At 37.1% G+C, this 20,658-nt stretch overlaps 1 protein-coding gene across 4 annotated transcripts in view; it reads left to right on the top strand.

The window, feature by feature from the left end:
* Nucleotides 1-20,658, top strand: part of Ide (insulin degrading enzyme) — a 114,056-nt gene that overhangs the window by 35,668 nt on the left and 57,730 nt on the right. For all 4 annotated transcript variants that reach the window (XM_087184914.1, XM_087184913.1, XM_087184916.1 and 1 more), the window contains exons 2-4: nucleotides 1,433-1,617; nucleotides 2,987-3,194; nucleotides 6,567-6,736. In XM_087184914.1, coding sequence (XP_087041040.1) covers nucleotides 1,433-1,617; nucleotides 2,987-3,194; nucleotides 6,567-6,736 — 563 coding nt within the window. The remainder of the gene's footprint in view (nucleotides 1-1,432; nucleotides 1,618-2,986; nucleotides 3,195-6,566; nucleotides 6,737-20,658) is intronic.

Here is a 20,658-nt window from a genome sequence, read left to right as displayed (position 1 = left end):
GGGGATTGAATCAAGAACCTTCTCACTGAGCCATGTCCCCAGCCTTCAGAGTCTCTAAATTACTATTGCCCAGGTTGGGTTCAAACTTGTATTCTTCCTCCTCAGCCTCCCAGAGTGCACCATACCTGGCCAAATCCACTTCTTTTGTTTTCTGGGTAAGAAGCCAGTGTGCTAGCACGGGTTCACTCATCCTGTAGCATGTGGTTTCAGACATGCTTTTGGCTTTACTGGATTGGTACATGAACCTGCCAACAATAACATGTTCAGATTTTTGTCTCTTAAGCAAAAATAACATCAAAGCTGGGCACGGCAGCACATATCTATAATCCCAGCAGTTTGGGAGGCTGAAGTGGGAGGATTGTGATTTCAAGGCTAGCTTGGGCAATATAGTGAGACTGCATCTCTAAATAAATAAATAACCTACTCTCAAAAAAGTTAACATGGAAAATCACTTCACTGCATTAATATATAGTACCAGCTAATACCATTTTTGTGTGCTGCTAGTCCTTTCCTATCATTGTGTCTCCAGCGATCCTAGAGAAGAAAAGAGAATTATCAGAGGAAGCACTTTGTAAGAGAATTTATATAACATCTCTGTTACAATTGCCACACTGTTCATGCCCTGGCATTCAACTCTGCAGCAGATTATAAAAATTACTGGAGTCTTTCCAATTTTTTCTTTGTTTCATGTGGTTGCCTTTGTTGCTTTCATAGGACAGCTCATGCCTCTTACTTTGTGTTAAGGTTTCACAAAATTGTTCCTTATTGCTGGGGATTTAGCTCAGTGGTGGTGTGCCTGCCTTGAAAGCTCAAGGTCCTGAGTTCGATCCCCAGTAAGGGGGGGGGGTATTGTTCCTTATTGAGGATTATTCCCTGTGCTCTTATGTTCTCTTGAATGTGTATCAGACCCATGAGTTCCATATCTGCCATATCCTTGAACATCATCAGGTTGAGCAATGTTTTGGCTGACCTAGTAATAATTCTTTTACAACTTCTCACCTTACTGTAGCAGATACCTTTGAAATATGTATGAAAGTAGTCATTGGTAATTGAAGACTATTCTAGGTCAGTGCACTCACCAACTCATGGCCCAATCCACTTTGTGTCAAATCCCAATCCATGTGCTCTTCTAGATGTAAATATGGCTCTGTGAAAATTGTTATTGTCAGCATTTCTCCAAAAGAATGAGAGGTAAGATGGAAGAGAAGAATGACTAGGTCCTAAAGATAGGTTATAAAAGGTTTCCTCCAGGGTGAAGGATGTAGTTCAGTAGTAAAGGGCATGCTTAGCATGCCTGAGGCCCTGGGTTCAACCTCCACAAAAACAGTGTCCTCCAACTAGTTTTTAAATATGATGATGTATTGTATGAATTTGCTTAAAGTTATTTTAAAAAAATAGCCCAAAACTCAACAATTAATCTTTTTCCTTGCAGCTTTCAAAAAAAGACTTACATCAAAATGAATAATCCAGCTGTGAAGAGAATAGGAAATCACATTATCAAATCTCCTGAAGACAAGCGGGAATACCGTGGACTAGAGCTGGTGAATGGTATCAAAGTACTTCTCATCAGTGATCCCACCACGGATAAGTCATCAGCAGCACTTGATGTACACATAGGTACAATTTAAAATTATAAATCAAACTTTGTTCTGTTTTATTGAGCTAATATTTATATTTATTAGAACTTTCTATATGAGTGTGATTAAAGACCCAGTAGTGATCTGTTCTTTGATAAAAAAACATTTCATTGATTTTTAAATATCTTATTTTGTAATGGGAAGCATTATGCATTTATTGGTAAACTACAATCATATAAATCACAATAATCTTATATTTACCAAAAGTATCTTTTTAGGTTCCCACTTAAGGTGACCTAGCAGCAAGGAAATTTATTCCCGTCTTTATAGTAGTGGTTCTGTTTTTAAATTTTGGTATATTTGATGTCATATTTGCAGATCCTTGTGTGTACATTCCTTCTGCATTTATTGTTACTTAAATTAGATTGCTTTTTACTTGTGTGTATACTTGGCAAGACAGTTTATTTTTTCATAGCTTGCTTTTGTGGGGGCAGTATTGGGGACTGAACTCATGTCTTGGGTATGCAGGGCATTACACTGAGCTATATCTCCAGTCTTTTAACATTATTGTGAGACAAGGTCTTGCTGAGTTGCCCAGGCTGGCCTCAATCTTGTGATCCTTCTTCCCCAGCTTCCTGAGTAGCTAGAATTAAGGCATGGATCGCTAGTAGGCATGCCTGGCTAGTAGGTTTTTTGTTATTTTTTTTTTTAACTCCATAACATTTTAGAATTGAGAAAATAAGGTAATACTGAACTAATAATGGTTGCCAACATAATGCAAAGTGTTTTGCAAATACTATTTTGCACTTATCTTTGAGTAATAAGTAATAAAGATAAGTAATATATTTAAGTAATATATATATAAGTAATATATAAGTAAAGGATAAGTAATATAAGTAAAGATAAGTAATATATATAAGTAAGTAAGGGAAGATAGGTAAGTATTGTGCTTAAAGTCTCACAGCTACAGAGCTGCTAATCTCCAAGCCCATCCTCTTAGTGCTATGTTGTATGGTCGCTTACAATAAAATAAAACCCATAACAAAAAGTTTTAGATCTTATAAAACAGTGAATTCACCCCGAGTTCGATCCCTGGTACCAAAAAAACCGAAACAAAACAAAATAAAAAACAGTGAATTCAGCTTTTTATTTCCTTCCTCTGTGAGGATACTATTTTCCAGAGAGGTTAAGTAATCTCCTAGTGTACCAACTCAGTAATGTCAACAGTAGGGGCTAGAATCCAGATCTTCTGACCACTCATTTACCTTCTAAATAATATAATTTTAGAGCAGTTTAACTTTCTCTAATTATGTGGTCATAGTTGTCATACTAACAAGAATTCTAATTTTCTGTAATTACTAGCTTTTGACATAAAAAATAATTTATTATATATGTGTTTTCTCTTTCAGGTTCATTGTCAGATCCTCCAAATATTGCTGGCTTAAGTCACTTTTGTGAACATATGCTTTTTTTGGGAACAAAGAAATACCCTAAAGAAAATGAGTACAGCCAGTTTCTTAGTGAGCATGCTGGAAGTTCAAATGCCTTCACTAGTGGAGAGCACACCAATTACTATTTTGATGTTTCTCATGAACACCTAGAAGGTGCCCTAGACAGGTAATGCTGAATATATTATAAATTATCCAACTTTGTGCACTTAATCACATTAATAGAAATAATCATAGTTATTTTTACAAAGACGGCTTCATTGCTCTATAGCTTAACAAAATACATTTTAGCCAGTTTTCCCCCCTTATTTTATAAAAAAGAAAGAATAATAAGAAATGTTGTATATTCTGCTTTCTGATAAAGAAATAAATGGCGTGACTTTAAACCAGCCTTCAGGCCCACAAAATATTATATTGATTTATAAAATTCTCACTGGCCCTTTCCATTCTAATTGGCATTGTAGCTAATGTAAACAATAAAGAATAGTGATTAGTGTTGTGGATCACTTTTCAAACATACTTCCTCTCCTCACTTAAGGAATAATGTTTTGACCTACTGTTTGAAACTTGAAGGTATTTTAAAAGTATTTTCTGTAGAAAGCTCCATTAGGCCAGTTTAACTTCTTGGTCAATTTTCTGTACAGCCAACAATTTCCTTTTATCTTTTTTTGTGTTACTGGGGATTAAACGCAGGAGTTCATGAATGCTAGGCAAGTGCTCTACTACTGAGCTCCACCCCCAGCCCTTTTCGTTTTTTATTTTAAGACAGCTTTTTGCTAATTGGCCAGGCTGGCCATGAACTTGGAATCCTCCTACTTCAGTGTCTTAAGTAGCGAGGATTATAGGCACGTGTCACCGTGCCTGGCTACAGCCAGTGATTTCTAATTTTTTGTTGTGTTAGTGATTTGATTTATTATGAAAAGGATAATTTCTCTCTGGTGAGTTTTTATAGTTTTATAGATTTCTGTATTAAGGTGTAGTTTTGCAGCATTTGAAGTTTGACTTTTAGTTTTTTGAATGGTAAGTAAGATTTTACATTTATTAAAGGTAGGAAAAGAAAACTGTGTAGAGTGAGTATGGTCCAAGTAAAAGCAGGAAAACAAGTACACTCTTCAGGATGAGAACAGGTTACTATAGAGAACACAGTAGCCTTAAGTTTGACACTGTAATTTTAGTCATTGCCAGCTTTATTTGCTTATTCATATTAATGTCATTATATTTAAAAAATGAATAGTTTTCATTTATTCTTTTTTTTTTCCTGTACTAGAGATTGTACCCAGGGCCTAATGCATATTAAACAACAAGCTATCCCTTAGCTACATCCCCAGGCTTTGCATTTATATTTTACCACAAAGAATATTAACAGGAAAAGGCATGGGTTTGTGATATATGACTGGATCAAAGTAGCCTGTTTCCTACTTACTCTATATTGTGTTTCAGTCTTTAGGCTGCATCTTTGAGGTGTAGTCATCTTCTGTAGGTATTTCCAAAGATTTCCATTAAGGTGTTCCATGGGAGCATACACTAAATTTCATTTTCTGTTTTGCAAATACTGGAGCAAATTTTATATATAACAAATCTCTGTGTGTTGGAGTAGGTCTGCTGTATAGCTCAGAGTAAAAATTCACTTGTGTAAGAGCATCTTTTAAAAAAACTTGATTATTCCATGTCATAAACACGATTATTTCCACCTATGCAGCTTTGGTCTGTAGCTGTTAAGTATTTTTCCTAGCCTTGATGTATTCAAGTAGGTAAAAGAGGTTACATGTCTATCTCTTTTCATACATCTTTGATTATAAACCCAGGTAGATGGAGTTTCCCTTTGGATTGGCATGTGTAAAGTACTTAGCACAGTATCGTATTCATTATGCACTTAAAATAAATGTTGAGTAATGACAATAGCCTCTTTGACAGCTAGACTGAGTTATGGTAACTGAGACATTTATAGAGCCAACATTCTTTTAGGTCCACTGAACAATAGTCCTGTTCAGAACTCCTGCTATTGGCTTCATCTGAATTCTGGATCTTGTTCCTATATGATAGGAGCTAATGTTTCTTGAGAAGAATTGCTACATGAAACCATGACCCAAATTGCTAATGTAGAACTAATTTATTAACTAAGGGTATTTTAGTTAAACCTTCTTATTGTTTAAGAATAGCCTCAACAAAAGTATAGTGATTACTTTTGTTGGAATTGCATATTATGCTATTTATTTAATCACTGCTTATTAAAAATGCATAGATATTGTTTGTATCTTAATGTTTCATAATCATAGCTAGGTCAAAGTACTATGTCATAGCTCGAGTGTTTCAGTTTAGTTTGTTTGAATTTCTCCAAGGGGGACAAAAAAACAAAACAAACACACACAAAAAAACCCCGGCATGATAGTCCATGCCTGTAATCCCAGTATGGGAGGCTGAGAGTGGTGGAGGATCACAAGTTCAAGCCTAGCCTGGGCAATTTAGTGACACTATCTCAAAAAAAAAATTAAGAAACAACAACAACAACAACAAAAAAGGGCTGCGAGTGTGGCTTAGTGCAGAGGTCTTGGGTTCAGTCCCTAGCACTGCATAAAAAAGAAGACCAAAAAATTCAAATCATGTCTTTTTAAAAGTAGATCACTTAGCTGGGGATTTAGCTCAGTGGTGCCGCCGCCTGCCTTGAAAGTGCAGGGTCCCGAGTTTGATCCCTAGTACCAAAAAAAAAAAGTAGATCGCTTAATTTATGCCTCCTGAGGTGCCCAAGTCTTGGTGAAATTGCACCCAAAACTGTAAAGTTAATATTGAGTTAAGAGCTATTTTCTACTTTCCTTTTTTTTTTCCTTCAGAGAATTAACTACATAAAACAAGGGTTTGTTGTTGTTGTTTTGAGACAAGATCTCACTATGTTGTGCAGACTGGCCTTAAACTCACTATGTAGTCTAGGCTGGCCTCGAACTCACAGTGATCCTTCTGCTTCAGCCTCCCGAATGCTGGGATCACAGGTGCATGCCACTATACGCGGCAAAACAAAGTTTTTAATAGACATTGAAAATCTTTTTTTGCTGGGAGGAGGTTACTGAGAATTAAACTCAGGGCTTTTGTAGTGAACGATATCCCCAGCCTTTTTTAATTTTCAGTTTTGAGACAGGGTCTCACTAAGTCACTAAGTTACCCAGGCTGGCTTTGAACTTGCAGTCCTCTTGTCTCAGTCTCCCAAAGTGCTAGGACTGCAGGGATGTGCCACTGATAATCTTAAATAGACTACTACTATCTCTATAAGTCTGCCTTGAACTTTTGGTGTTATTTATTTCTGTTTTCCACTACTTATTTAGCATCTCTGGAGCAGATCAGCTCCTCTGACTTCATATGTGTCCAATGTTACGTTTTTCTTCTGTTGTCTAGAACTTAGTTTATATTCTTTTTTCTTAGCAGCAAAAGTAGTGTTTTCTGATCTTATAGAATTCATATTTTCTATTTAATAGGATTCAAAACTATTTTTTAAAGACTGGTTTTTTCAGGTAACAGTTTTCAAGCTGTTAATTATATTTCCTACCCTTAGGTTTGCACAGTTTTTCCTGTGCCCCTTGTTTGATGAGAGTTGCAAAGACAGAGAAGTGAATGCAGTGGATTCAGAACATGAAAAGAATGTGATGAATGATGCCTGGAGACTCTTTCAGTTGGAGAAAGCTACAGGGAATCCCAAACACCCTTTCAGCAAATTTGGAACAGGTTTGTCAACAGCGGCTTTCAAACATTAAGCCTCCTTGACCTCATTTAAACTCTTGGCCTCTTTGCACAGTATTGTATTTTACAGTTGAGGATAGAAGATTTCAGATTTTCTCATTCAAGTAGGGGTCTAAATGTTTAGAAGTTAGAAAAACAGTTAGAATTGTGGACAGATATTAACCAGCATTTCAAAAGGAGAAGATAATAGATTCTTTTATTCTGGAGTCTACCTTCTAAATGGGAGTGCTTTTTTAACGTTCATTTCAAGGCTTTTCTAATCCTCCTACCCAAATTGCTCATCCTCTACCCCTCCAGATGTGTAGCATCTGCTGTGGGGGGCAGCTACATGGGAGATAGGACACTAAGGCCTCTGCTCTTAGCAGGAAATAAGAGGGATGACAGAGAGTAGAATAAAATAAATATGGAGGTTCTTGATTTTATAATTGTACCCTTTTTCTTTATTCAATTTTTAGTTCGAAAGTACATGTTTAATTTACACAATAATTTCACAATAATTTCATAATAATTTACACAATAATTACACAATAATTACACAATAATAATTACACAATAATTTCAACAATACAAATGTATTTAAAGTATAAAACAAAAAAAATAAGATGTGTTATATACATGTGAATTAAGATGTGTTAACATGTACCAACTCCCCACGAGGAAGGTGATCATTGTGTACTACAAACATGTACTAATAGAAAGATAAAATAAATTTGCAAAAAATAAAGCAAAAAATAAAAGCAAAAATCCATTTTCACTTTTTCTCATCTTACTCTTGCCTATCCACTCACCAGAGGTAATCATTTTTTTTATACATTACCATGCTTTTAAAACATTTTATGTGTTATAAAATTACTTAAAAATGATAATAGATTATTTAATGCACTTACAAATATGCTTTTTTTAAAGGTTAATTTTGGGAGAAATTCAGCACTAAAAAGTCATTTTTTAAAAAGTTTGGATACAATTCTGATCCATCCAACAACAACCAGGGAAGTTACTTACTGTAGCTTTATTAAATGAGGAGGAAAAGATAAAACTAAAACTAGGAGAAGTTTTCAAAAATTGCAGGGAGAAACAGCGATACTATATTGTTATACTACATGCCACTGAATATCAACATCACTCCTAATATAAATACTGTGGTCCTTAACGTATAACACTAACTTTTTTTGAAGTTATTTTTAGCTAGGTGTGGAGACATACTCCTATAATCCCATCATCGCTCTGGGAGGCTGAAGCAGGAGGAAGATCTGAATTTCAAGCCCAGCCTGGATCACTTAGCAATTTAATATGATGCTGTCTCAAAATAACAAATTTAAAAGGTTGGAGATGTAGCTCAATGTGAAGGCCCTGGGTTGAATTTCCAGTACCACAAAACAAAGAAATAAGCAAAAGATATAAATATGGACCATGAAAGCATATTTGAATGCCCGATAAACATGAGAAAGATGCTGAAATCATTAGTAATCAGGGAAATACAAAGTGAAAAACACACCATTTCACCCTGAGTATGGGGGCATACCAGTTGTAATCCTAGCTTTCTGGGAGCCTGAAGCAGGAGGATCTCAAGTCCAAGCCCAGTCTAGACAACTTAGTGAGACCCTATCTCAAAATAAAAAGTAAAAAAAGGACTGAGGATGTAGCTCGGTAGGAAAGCCCCGGGTTCAATTCCCAGTATGGGGGGCAGGGGAGAAGCATTTCATCCTTTTAATACCTATCAAGTTGGCTTCAAAGTCAGACACAACCAGGTGTGTTGTTGAGAATATACAGAAAATCAGAAACTCATACTTTTTTGGGAAAATAAATTGGTTCAGCCACAATGATAATATGTAATAAATTGGTGTGCCTGTCTACTAACACAGGGACTCTACTTCTTGACATATATCCTAGAAATAAATAGCTGTAGCATTTGTGCACAGGGAACTCACAAGAATGGCATGAAGCATTTTTTGTACTAGTAAGAAATAGAAAATGGCCCATGAACAGTTGAATAAATTAGTATATTTTGGTCAATTCATACAATAGAGTATTCTGTAGCATTTAAAATGAGTGAGCTAGAACTCATATATATAGAGGACTAGGTAGAGGAAATATTCTGAGTAAGATGCAAGTTGCAGAGTATGTTTAGTGTGATAACTATATAAAATTTAGAAACAGGCAAAACAGTAGTACTACATATTGTTGAGGTCTGTATGGAATATAGTACACAAATATGGGAATGATTAAACACCAAATTCTGAGTGGTAGTCTCTCAGGAGAGAGGCAAGGGCTAGAATTTAGTTCAATCCCTATTTTATTATAATTAATTGATTTATTTATTTACATAGTACCGGGGATTGAACCTGGGGCTTTCACACTAAGCTACATCCCCAGCTCTTTTTTATATTCTTAATCTTGAGGCATAGTATCACTAAATTGTCTGGGCTAGGCTTGAACTTGTGATCTTCCTGCTTCAGCCTCCCAGAGTGCTGAGATTACAAGGCATGTACCACTACATCTGGGTCCTACTATTTTATTATTTGAGGGAAAAATAGATTTGAAATAAATATAGCATAATGTGAAGACTGAGTAAAATGGGTTGTGAGTACAGGGGTATTATATACTCCTGTATATTTAGGTATTTTAAAATATTTTAAAGTTTTAGCCGGGAATTTAGCTCAGTGGTTCCGCTGCCTGCCTCATAAACACAAGGTCCCGAGTTTGATCCCCAGTACCAAAAAAAAGAAGCTGAAAAATATTTTACAATTTTAAAATTGGAAAAGAAATGTAATATTTCTTGTACCTCTTTAACCAAAAGGGCAAGTAAAAGACAGAGGATGATACTCTTCAAGATAAATAGGAGATAGCTTTTGTGTTTTGTGTGAGAATTATTATTAGGTATTGCTTATACCATCCAGGAGTCTATGTCAAAAGAAACTTGTAAGCTGTGTTGCCCTAGTAAGTCTTGGGTTTTACAAACCTTTTTCTGACAAAATGGAACAAGCCCCCCAAAATGCTGTTCTTTCTCATGTCTCGAGGATTCACATGCTCTGAGTTCTTACATTTTTAAACTGATAGCTGGCAAGAAGTTTTCTGTTTTGAGTCAGCTACTTTCTTTGAAAGTTGTTTTCATAGATATTCTGGGTTAAATCTGTCTCCACTGAACCTGTCTGCATCTGTCATGGTGGTACATGCTTGTAATCCCAGCACTCAAGAGGCTGAGTTCAGGGTAGTCTGGGCTACATAGTGTGACCTGTCTCAAAAAGAAAAAGAAAATTCTGTCTCCATACAGATCTTCATGAATCCCTGTGTAACTTTCCTAGCCTCAAAGTTCAGCTTCTATTAGCATTTTCCCAGGTGATTTAAAGTTTCTCTCTGAGGTTGAGTAGTGTCAGCTATGAACCTCTGCTCTCCTGCTAGCTAATGAGAAACTAGACAAGTTTCTTAACTTCTCTCAGCCCATTTCTTCCCATATCCAGTTGTGAGACTTATGTGCAGTTGTGTATGTGAAGTGGTTGCCAAAACATCTGGCCATAATAATGCTCAATAAATGGTAGTAGCCTTCATGATGACAAACGAAAGCTGATTAATAGATGTGGGAAGGACATCAAGATTTTGAGAAGGTCCTTTCTGTGAAGGATGGGCAGCCAAGAGCTTCTCAGAGCTGGTACATTTGATAAAATAACTGTAGGTCTTATGTTATTAGAGAAATATCTTATTTTCTTTTTAAACTGATCTCATGGTATCCACATGCCTTTGTCCCTTCATTTATCATTCACATCATGTGGCTTTAGTTGTAGTTCTATAGTTTTGTTTTGTTTTCTTGGTACCACAGATCGTATTCTACTGAGCTGTATCCCCAGCTCTTTTTAGTTTTATTTTGAGACAGAATCTCACTAAGTTGCCTGAACTGGCCATGAATTTGTGATCCTCTTGTCTAAGCATACCAGAATACTGGAATTACAGGTGTGTGCCAAGTCCAGTTTAGTTCTGGTTGTTCTTCAGCAATGTCTTCCTCTAAATATAACTGCATAGACACTGTGGGAGCAACTGGCTTTAGTCAGCTGTAAAGGAAATAAAAGAAGGAAGTCAAAGGCTGGGCAGGGGAAACAAAACAGACACTCTTTTGTATGGAGGTAGAAGGAAAGGCAAACTGGGAGGATACATGGAAATGGAGGGTGGAGCTGTGTTTCTGCTATGAAGGACGTTTTTCTTACTTGTTATGTATTCTAGTACCCTTGTTGCAAGTGCCTTAAGATTATAAAGGGCCAAGGATTTAGCTCAGTGGTGCTGCCGCCTGCCTCGCAAGCATAAGGTCCCGATTTCCATCCCTGTACCGGAAAAAAATGCAAAGAAAAAAAGGGAGTATTTCTCTTTAGAAATTCCCTACTAGTCCAGAGTACTGTCTGCCATCTGTCTTTCTCTTTCCCCTTTTCCCCCATCTTCAAATAAATCATCATCTTTTACTTAAAAAAAAAAAAAGAAAGAGGCCAGGGATTTATCTCAGTGGTTTTGCTGCCTGCTGCGCAAGCTCAAGGACAAGAGTTCGATCCCCAGCACCAAAAAAAAAAGAAAGAAAATGCAAAGAAGCATAACCAGTATCTTTGCTGAAAGGTGCTTAAAGTTTAGGTGAGGAGGCAAGGCAAATCCAGGGTTTCACTGCAATATAATTTTAGCTTTGATATTCGGGGATTGTCATCTCTTGAATACTTAGAATATTTAATTCACACAATAATGCTAGTAGGTAGATGTTTTTAATGTCCGTCTTATTCATGAGTAAACTAAGACTTAAGAATAATTGCACAGGATCAGTCAGTTGGAATGAGGACCTAGAGATTTAAAGAATCCATTCATTAATTTCATTCCATATGGGGGGTGGGGGTGGGGTCCACTACCAGCAAGCTACACCCTTTAATAGCCCTTTAAGTTTGTGATTCTTTTTTTTTTTTTTTTTTTTTTTGGTACTGGGGATCGAACTCGGGTCCTTCGGGTCCTTGTACTTGCAAGGCAGGTGGCGGAACCACTGAGCTAAATCCCCGGCCCAACTAGCCCTTTAAGTTTGATTCCTGAGTTGATGCTTGTAAATTGCTTATGGTGAGTAGCTTTATTTCAGTATTCAGAATCCTTAGGAAATGACTACTTCTCAGAAGCGTCTTCCAGGTATAGTAACTAGCGTTAGTGTTTTGAGTCTGTTGCAAGATCCTACCTCTTCAGTTTATTTGGGATGAGAAGTTTCTGCCTACTTGGCCCACCTGCCAGTTCTTTGGCACTGGCCTATAAGGGGTTTTTTTTGAGACCCTTAGGCAATCTCAGTCTTGGTATACCAGGAGAAACAACTGATTAGCACAACTATGTTACTTTGGCTAAAGTAGTATAATCAACAATGACAGTAGCATCAAATACAGCCTAGAAAATGACAAATTGTAGCCCTTAATATGGCAATTTTACCCTTAGGGATGAAGATTTAAAATGAGTTAGGGGGTAAAAAACAGAAGTAGAAGGGGCGGGGATTTAGCTCAGTGACACCATGCCTGCCTCACAAGTGCAAGGTCCTGAATTTGATCCCTGGTACCAAACAAACAAAACAAAAATAGAAGAAAAGGAAGAGATCAGAAGCTCAGAAGCAAGGCTGGAGGACAAACTTTAGGAAACTGGTGAAGAAGACAGGTGGGAAAGAGTAAAGGAAAAAATAAAAACAAGAACAGAACAGCAACAACAACAGAAAACTAGAAACCATGTTCAAACAATCAAGTAGAAACAAAACAAAAACTAGAAAGAAGGAAAAAAGAAAAAAAAAGAAAAGGAAAAAGAGAAAAGAGAAAAAATCCCCCAAAACGTCCAATTCAAGGTGTGTCTCTTGCTGTCACTGTTAGGCAATGTGGGCAGAGTCCAGAGCCAAATTGATTAATCCTAGCAAGCTAGCTGCAGCTTCACAGTGGGGTAGTGCATAATCCCAGCTAGCTTGCCCCTTTAGTTCCTCTGAAGTTCAGGCCAGTTTCAGGCTATGAGGCTAGAACTGGATTCCTTTGGCCTACAACAGTCTATGTGTCTGCTGCTGACTTGAACTCAAGGGACCAGAAGCCATTAGATGGAGTCCACCCTGAGCTATTCTCTGAGCTCAGTTCGGCCCTCTCCAAGATGGGTGCCAGCCAGTAATCCTCTCCCAGGGTCTGAACCTGGATAACTCAATCACCCTCTCCCTGAGGTCTGAACCTGGATAACTCACCAGCTGCTGCAGTCCAGTGCATCCACTGCTCTGTTCCACTGGTGCATTTCTGTGTGGAGGCCTCTGGGGTGGGGTCTTCAGTAGTTATTGTGTATCTGCAGTCAGCCCACCATTCTCATGGAGAGTCCAGGCTCTGGGAGAGAGTGCTGTTTGGTACCTCCCTCCTCTTTGTTAAAGTCTCTCTCTTCACTCTCCCCATAGACTTTAATTCTTGCCTCTTCCCTCCTTGTGCTGCTATATTCCAGTGTTGGGACACCAAATCTCGGAAAGACTTTTTCTCTGCTGTTCACCACTCTGCAATCTTCTCTCTAGCCCTTTAAAAAAATTGTTTTTTTAAGACAGGATCTCACCAAGTTGCTCAGGCAGGACACAAACTTAAGATCCTCTTGCTTCAGCCTCCTTAAGTGCTGGAGTTACAAGGTTGTGCCACCATGTATGGCTAGATTTGGAGCTTTTAACCACTATTCTATCTGATTTGCTTTAGTGTTGCCTGAAATTGAATTTTCCAGGATATCGAAGGAGATACAAATTCAATTCTCCTGAAAGGTAGGTAGGATTTTCTTTAGCAGAAGGAAGAGCGATTCAAGTGGAAAAGGAATGGGATTTGTTATGTATTGTATGAGCACTAAGTGCTATATACTCAGAAGGGGTTTTCCTTAATACTCATTAAACCTTCACCACCACAATACTAAATTTCCTTACCCCTTTTGAGAGATGTCAACAATGATACTAAGAATAATGAGACCAAAGTTTCATATCATTGCAGTGAGTGCAGGGGCAGGGAGGAAGGGTGGTAATGAAACTGTTTTCAGTATCAAGCCAATTGGAACTCAAAGCCTGTTCTGCCAGGTGGACTAGCGCATACCTGTAATCCCAGTTACTCAGGAGGCTGACATGTGAGGAGAGCAAGTTGGAGGCCAATGAGCAATTTAGCAAGACCTGTCTCAAAATAAAAACTAGGCTAGGTGTGGACTGCAGTGATGGAGTACTTAACTTCAGGTGCCCAAGGCCCTGAGTTTAATTCCCCACCACACTAAAAATCAACAAAAAGCCTGTGTTCTTTGTGATGATGTTAAATTGACCTCCAAAACCATGACAAGAAAAGGCAAAGAAGGGAGCCCAGGGTCTTTCAGTGAACAGGAGTTAGGATAGTTAGGCCTTTTTTTCCCTTTTGTGCTGCTGGAGATCAAACCTAGGACTTCAAACATGCTAAGCAAGTGCTGTACCATTGAGGTACATTATTTGGCTTTAACAAAGGATATCTTTGCATTGGAAGGTAAGAAGGAACAGAATAAGAAAATGAATTTAGAATGATGAATTAGAAAACAACAAAAAATTTGAAATTTTAATTAGCAGTCAATTCAGTGACTATTGATCCTGGGAGGTAGATACTAAAGCACAAAATCAGACTGTAATTAAAGTTCGTTTGCTTTTTCTGCTTTCTCTCCTACCCTGTTTCCTTCTTTTATTTTAATGAAGAATAAAACCCTACACAAAAGCACACAGAATACTATAGTGAACTCCATTTCTGCTTCAGCCTGCCTTGTCCTATGCAGTCCATCTTCCCATTCATTCTTTTGTATTGTTTTCAAGAGGTCCTAACCATCCTATCCTTTCACTCATAAATATTTCAATACGTACCTTTAAAAGATAATGACTTCTTTTTTTTTTTTGGTACCAGGTATTGAACTTGGGTCCTTGCGCTTGCGCAGCAGGTGGCGGAAACCACTGAGCTAAATCCTTGGCCTAAAAGATAATGACTTTTAAAAAAAAAACCAGGCATGTTGCCGCACTCCTGTAATTCCAGCACTTGGGAGGCCGAGGTAGAAAGATCACCTCGAGTTTGAGGCCAGCCTGGGCTACATAGTGAGTTCAAGGCCAGTGTGAACTACATTGTGAGACCCTGTCTCCAAAAAACAAATAAAATAATAACAAAATAATATCAGTATCATTAAATATCCAGTCACTGTTCAAATTCTTAGTTGCCTTATAAAAATCTTAATTTTTAAAAGCTTATTTGAAGGGCCACAAGTGTAGCTGCACATTTTCTTTGTCCATTCTTTTATTAATGGGTGTATAGGTCATTTCCATATCTTGGCTATTGGGAGCAATGGTACAATACATGAGAGTACAGATATCTTTATGAGGTGATAATTTCCCTGTACTCAGAAGAGGCATGGCTGGGTTGTATGGCAGTTCTGTTTTTAAAAATTTCTTTAAGAACCTCCATTCTAGCCAGGAATGGTAATACATTCCTGTAATCCCGGCAGACTGGGAGGTTGAGGTAGGAAGATTACAAGTTTGAGCCCAGTTTGGGTAGTTTATTGACTTAGCAAGATCCTGAAGATGTAGCTCTTTCTGAAGGCCCTTTATTCTGTTGTCTATAATTGCTGTACCAATCTACATTCAAACAGTTTACTAGGGTTCTTTTAGTTCAGTTATTTGTTTTCCTTTCTTTGGTACCAGGAGTCGAACTCAGGACCTTACACTTGCCAGGCAGATGCGGCACTGCTGAGCTACATCCCTGGCAGTTATTTGTTTTTCTGCCATTGAGTTCTCAGAGTTTTTTATAAATTTTCGATATTAATCCCCAGATATGTGGTTTGCAAGTGTTTTTTCGTTTTGTTGATTGTTTCCTCTGCTGTGCGCAAGTTTTTTTGTTTTTTTTTTGATACCGGGGATCAAACTCGGGACCTTGTGCTTGCGAGGCAGGCGCCGGAACCACTGAGCTAAATCCCCGGCCATGTGCACAAGTTTTTTAGTTTGATTTAATCCTGTTCCTTTGTTTTGCTTTTGTACCTTCTGCTTTTGGTGTAATACCCAAAATATCATTGCCAGGGCCAATATTGAGCAGCTTTTCCTCTGTGTACTTTACTAGGAATTTTATGGTTTCAGGCCTTACGTTTAGGTCTTCATTCATTTTGGGTCAACTGTATCTCCTGTGTTTTTACAAATCGGCAGGAGCATATGAAGCCTTGATCAGATTCATGTTTGATTTCTTTATTTTCTTTTTGACAACACAACTTTATAGATGGTGATGTTTTTCCATTTGGTATGCAACATTTGCTTGTCTCTATAATATTGCAAACAATGATCCTCAGTGCATCACCTGTAATTCTAATTCTTTAATTCTCCTTTCTTCTCTGTTGATTAACTTGTATACTACTATGAAAAGAAAATCTTTTCTACTACTGTATTTGGCTTGTCACTGGTACAATTACCTTGTAAGAGACAGGACAAATACTTGATTCATTCCATTCACTCACCAGTTTTCAAACTAATGAGTTGGTTCGCTAGCATCTTTCAGTAGTAACTAACTTGTTTTTGAGTATCACAGTAAATTCATGGATATAAAATATTTGATATTTCAACTCACTTAATCATTTATTATTCCTAAGGCTTTTCGATAGATTTTGTTACGGTCTTTTGTGGGGCGGTGGATATGTGTCTAAGGAAATTTATATATTTATTGCAAACAGGAATTGGATTAATCAGGTACAGAGGTGCTTTGTGATGGCACTTAAGAGGTTTATGCTGAAGTACCTTGTCATAATGTGGATCGTACTTGCATGCACTTACCCATGCATATACTTAGCCAGGGAGAATTGCCCTTTTTAATTTTATATGAAACAATACACATATATATTAAAAAGCTGTATTATTTTAAAAAGTTTTTTAAGGTAATTTATTTTTCTGGACCCATTTTAAATTTTTTTGTTTTTGTTTTTGGTACTGGGGCCCATTTTAAATTTTTATAAAAATTAATTTTATTGGTATATTTTAGATACACATATTGATCATATTCATCATGGGAAATTTCTACCTGTATGTAAATGTACTGTGATTCGTCTTTTTTCCCCAATTCCCTCTCCTCCCTTCAACCCCCCAACCTTCCTTCTTTATAAAAGCTTTGCTTCCATTTTTTTCCTTCTGTTCTTTTTTCTTTTCCTTCCCTTCTTTTCTCTCTCACCCCTCCCTTGTTCTCTATCCCATTCAAACATTTTCTTTTTATTTCCCAATATCCATTATATTTTGATCCTTGTTTACTCATCTGGTTCTCACACCAGAGAAACAGTGTGATATTTAATTTATTTCTTTTAGGAGTAGGGTGTCAAGGTGCATCCATTTACCTAGTAATGTCTCAAGTTATATCCTCCTTTATGGCAGAGTGGTATTCCATTGTATTAAAAAAACATCTTTATCTATTCATCCATTGATGAGCATCTGGGGTGTTTTCAAGATTTAGCTAGTACAAATTGGGCCACTATAAACATGGGTGTGCGTATTTCACTATGGTATGATGCTTTTCACTTTTTCAGATACAAAGAAGGGGAATAGCTGGGTCAAATGGAACCTCTAGTTTTAGTGTTTTGAGGAACCTCAACACTGATTTTCACAGTTACTGCACCAGTCTACTCCCACCAACAGTGGAGAAGGGGTCCAGAAAAGATTTCCTTTTTCCCCACAGTCTCGCCGAGCATTGTTATTGGTTGATTTCTTGATTATAGCCATTCTTTCTGGAATGAGAAGAAATCTCAATGTTCTTTTAATTTGCATGTCTCGAATGACTAGTAACGTTGAACATTTTTTCATATATTTATTTGCCATTTGTACTTCATCTGGGAAATGTCTATTCATTTCAGATGCCCAGTTTTGGATTGAGTCTTTAAATTTTGGGGGGGGTGTCTGATTTTTTTGAGTTCTTTATATATTCTAGATAGGCCTTTGACTGAGGAACAACTGGCAAAAATTTTTTCCCACTGTGTAGGTTGTCTCTTCACTCTGTTGTTGGTTTCTTTTGCTGTGCAAAAACCTTTTTAATAAAATGAGATCCCAGTTGTTGATTCTTTGTAATACTTCCTGTGCAATCGAGGTTTTGTTCATAAAGTCTTTGCTATACTTGTCTTCAAAAGAGTTCTACCTATTCTATCTTCCAGCAAATTGTTTGTTTTAATATTTAGATCTTTGATCCATTTTGATTTCAGTTTAATGCATGGTGAAAAATACAGATCTAGATTTAATCTTCAGCATGTGGAAAGCAAGTTTTCCTAGCACTATTTATTAAAGAGACTACCTTTCTTCCAGTGAAGGTGTTCGTCAAAGATAAAGTGGCTGAGTATGTTTGGAATTATTTCTGCATCTTTTCATCTGTTGCATAAATCCTCTGATAGTTTTTTTTGTCAGTACTGTGCTGTTTTTTTTTAATCACAGTAGCTTCATAGTATAATTTCAAGTCAGGGATTGTGATGCCCACCCCCTCACTCCCCCAACCTCCCAGCTTTGCCTTTGTTGCCCAGAATTGCTTTTTCTATTCTGGGTCTCTTCTGGTTCCAAATGAATTTTAGGATTGTTTTCTCAAGTTCTATGAAGTATGTTATTGGAATTTTGATCAGGACTGCATTAAATCTAACAATTTTGGAAGTATGGCCATTTTTACTATATTGGCACTTCCTACCCAAGAACAAAGGATATCTTTCCATTTTCTGGTATCTGTTTTTTGAGAGTACTGTAGTTTTCCATCAAAAGATCTTTAACTTGCTTTGTTAGATTGATTCCTAAGTATTTTTTTTTTTATGGTGTTGTGAAAGGTGTTGTTTCCCTAATTTGTCTCTCAGTGAGTTTGTTCTTTGTGTACAGGAAGGCTATTGACTTTTGAGGGTTGACTTTGTATCCAGCTGTGCTAGTGAATTTGGTTATCAGAGTCTTTTGATGGAGCTTTTGGGACCTTCTATGTAGAGTACCATGTCATCCGCAAATAATGATAGTTTAACTTCTTCCTTTCCTGTCCTTATTCCTTTTATTTCTTTCTCTTGTCTAATTGCTCTGGCTCGTGTTTCCAGAACTATATGGAATAAGAGTGGTGACAGTGGACATCTTTGTTTTGTTTCTGATTTTAGAGTGAAAGCTTTCAGTTTTTGTCCGTTTGGTATGACGTCGGTTGTTGGTTTGTCATAGATGGCTTTCATCAGATTGAGATAAAGACCATGTATTCCAATTTTCTGTAGGGTTTCTATCATGAATGAGTGTTGGACTTGTCAAACATTTTTTCTGCATCTGTTGAGATGATCATAATGGTTTTTGTCCTTGACTCTGTTAATATAGTGTATTACATTTATGGATTTACGTATGTTGAACCATGCCTGCATCCCCGGGATGAATCCTATTTTGTCATGATGTATAACCTTCTTGATTATTGGCTGCATTTTGTTTGCCAGTATCTTACTGAGGATTTTTGCATCTGTGTTCATTAGGGAGATCGGCCTTTTTTGGTTGGATCCTTCTCTGGTTTTGTTATCAGGGTAATGCTTGCTTCCAGGAATGAATTTGGGAGTACTGCTTTCCTTTCAGTTTCATTAAAGATTTTGAGAAGTAGCGGCATCCTCTAAATTTCTTGGAGAATTCAGCAATGAATCCGTCAGGGCCTGGGCTTTACTTTGTTGGTAAGTTTTTAATCACATCTTCAATTTCATTGGTTGATAATAGTTTATTGAGACTTTTGATGTCTTCTTAATTCTGCTTTAGTAATTCATATGTATCTAGGAATCTGTCTATTTCTTATGTGTTTTCCATCTTATTAGAAGACAGATTCTTGAAGTAAGTATTGATGATCTTCTGGATTTCTGCTGGGTCTGTTGTGATTTCACTCTTTTATTCCTAACTGCATGGATATGAGTCTTTACTGTCCTTTTTTCTTTTGGTACCAGGGATCCAGCTCAGGACCTTGCGCTTGCAAGGCAGGCGTGGTGCCACTGAGCTAAATCCCCGGCCCTATCTTTCCTTTTTTTTTAAAGGTTGGCTAAGGGTTTGTCAATTTTATTTAATCTTTCTAAGAGGCAACTCTTCAATTCATTGATTCTTTGTATTGTTTTCTTAGTCTGCATTGCGTTAATATCTGCCTTGATATTTATAATGTCCTCTCTTGGGCCAGGGACTTAGCTCAGTGGCACTGTGCCTACCTCGCAAGCACAAGGTCCTGAGTTCAAGCCCCTGTACCAAAAAATAAAATAAAATAAAATAAAATAAAATGTCTTCCCTCATATGAGCTTTGGGCTTGACTTGGTGTTTTTTTTCTAGAAGCTCTAGGTTCAACACTAGCTTGTGTATTTGAGCCCCCTCTGTTTTCCTGATATGAGAATACACCACTATAAATTTTCCTCGTAGGACTGTATCCCTTAAGTTCCAGTATATTATATTGGCATTATCATTTAACTGTAGAAACCATCTAATTTCTTCTTTAATTTTATCTGTGACCCATTGGTTGTTCAGGAGGGTACTATTTAATTTCCATGTGTTTATGAAGTTCTTGTGGTTTCTTTTGCCTTGATTTCCACTTTCATTGCACTATGGTCTGATAATATGCATGGGATAATTTCATTTCCTTTGCATTTACTTAGCATGTTCTATGAGCTAGTAGGTGGTCTGTTTTGGAAAATGTCCCATGTGCAGCTGAGAAGAATGTATTCTGATGTCGTCGGGTGGAACATTGTAGACATCTAGTAAGTCCATTTGTTCAGAAGTTTAGATCAGCTGTGATACTTCTTTGTTGATTTTTTTGTCTAGTTGATCTGTCTATTTGTGACTGTGGGGTATTGAGGTCCCCTATTACAGTTGTATTGATGCTTATCTGACTTTTCATGTCTGTTATTATTTGTTTTATATTGTTGGTTTTGCTGGTATTTGGTGCATATATATTTATGATTGT

Source organism: Heterocephalus glaber, unplaced genomic scaffold, assembly GCF_053883595.1.
Source record: "Heterocephalus glaber isolate CG9 unplaced genomic scaffold, H.glaber_assembly_v1.0 deba00001497, whole genome shotgun sequence".
Classification (NCBI taxonomy): domain Eukaryota; kingdom Metazoa; phylum Chordata; class Mammalia; order Rodentia; family Bathyergidae; genus Heterocephalus; species Heterocephalus glaber.
This window is presented reverse-complemented; position numbering and strand designations above follow the sequence as displayed.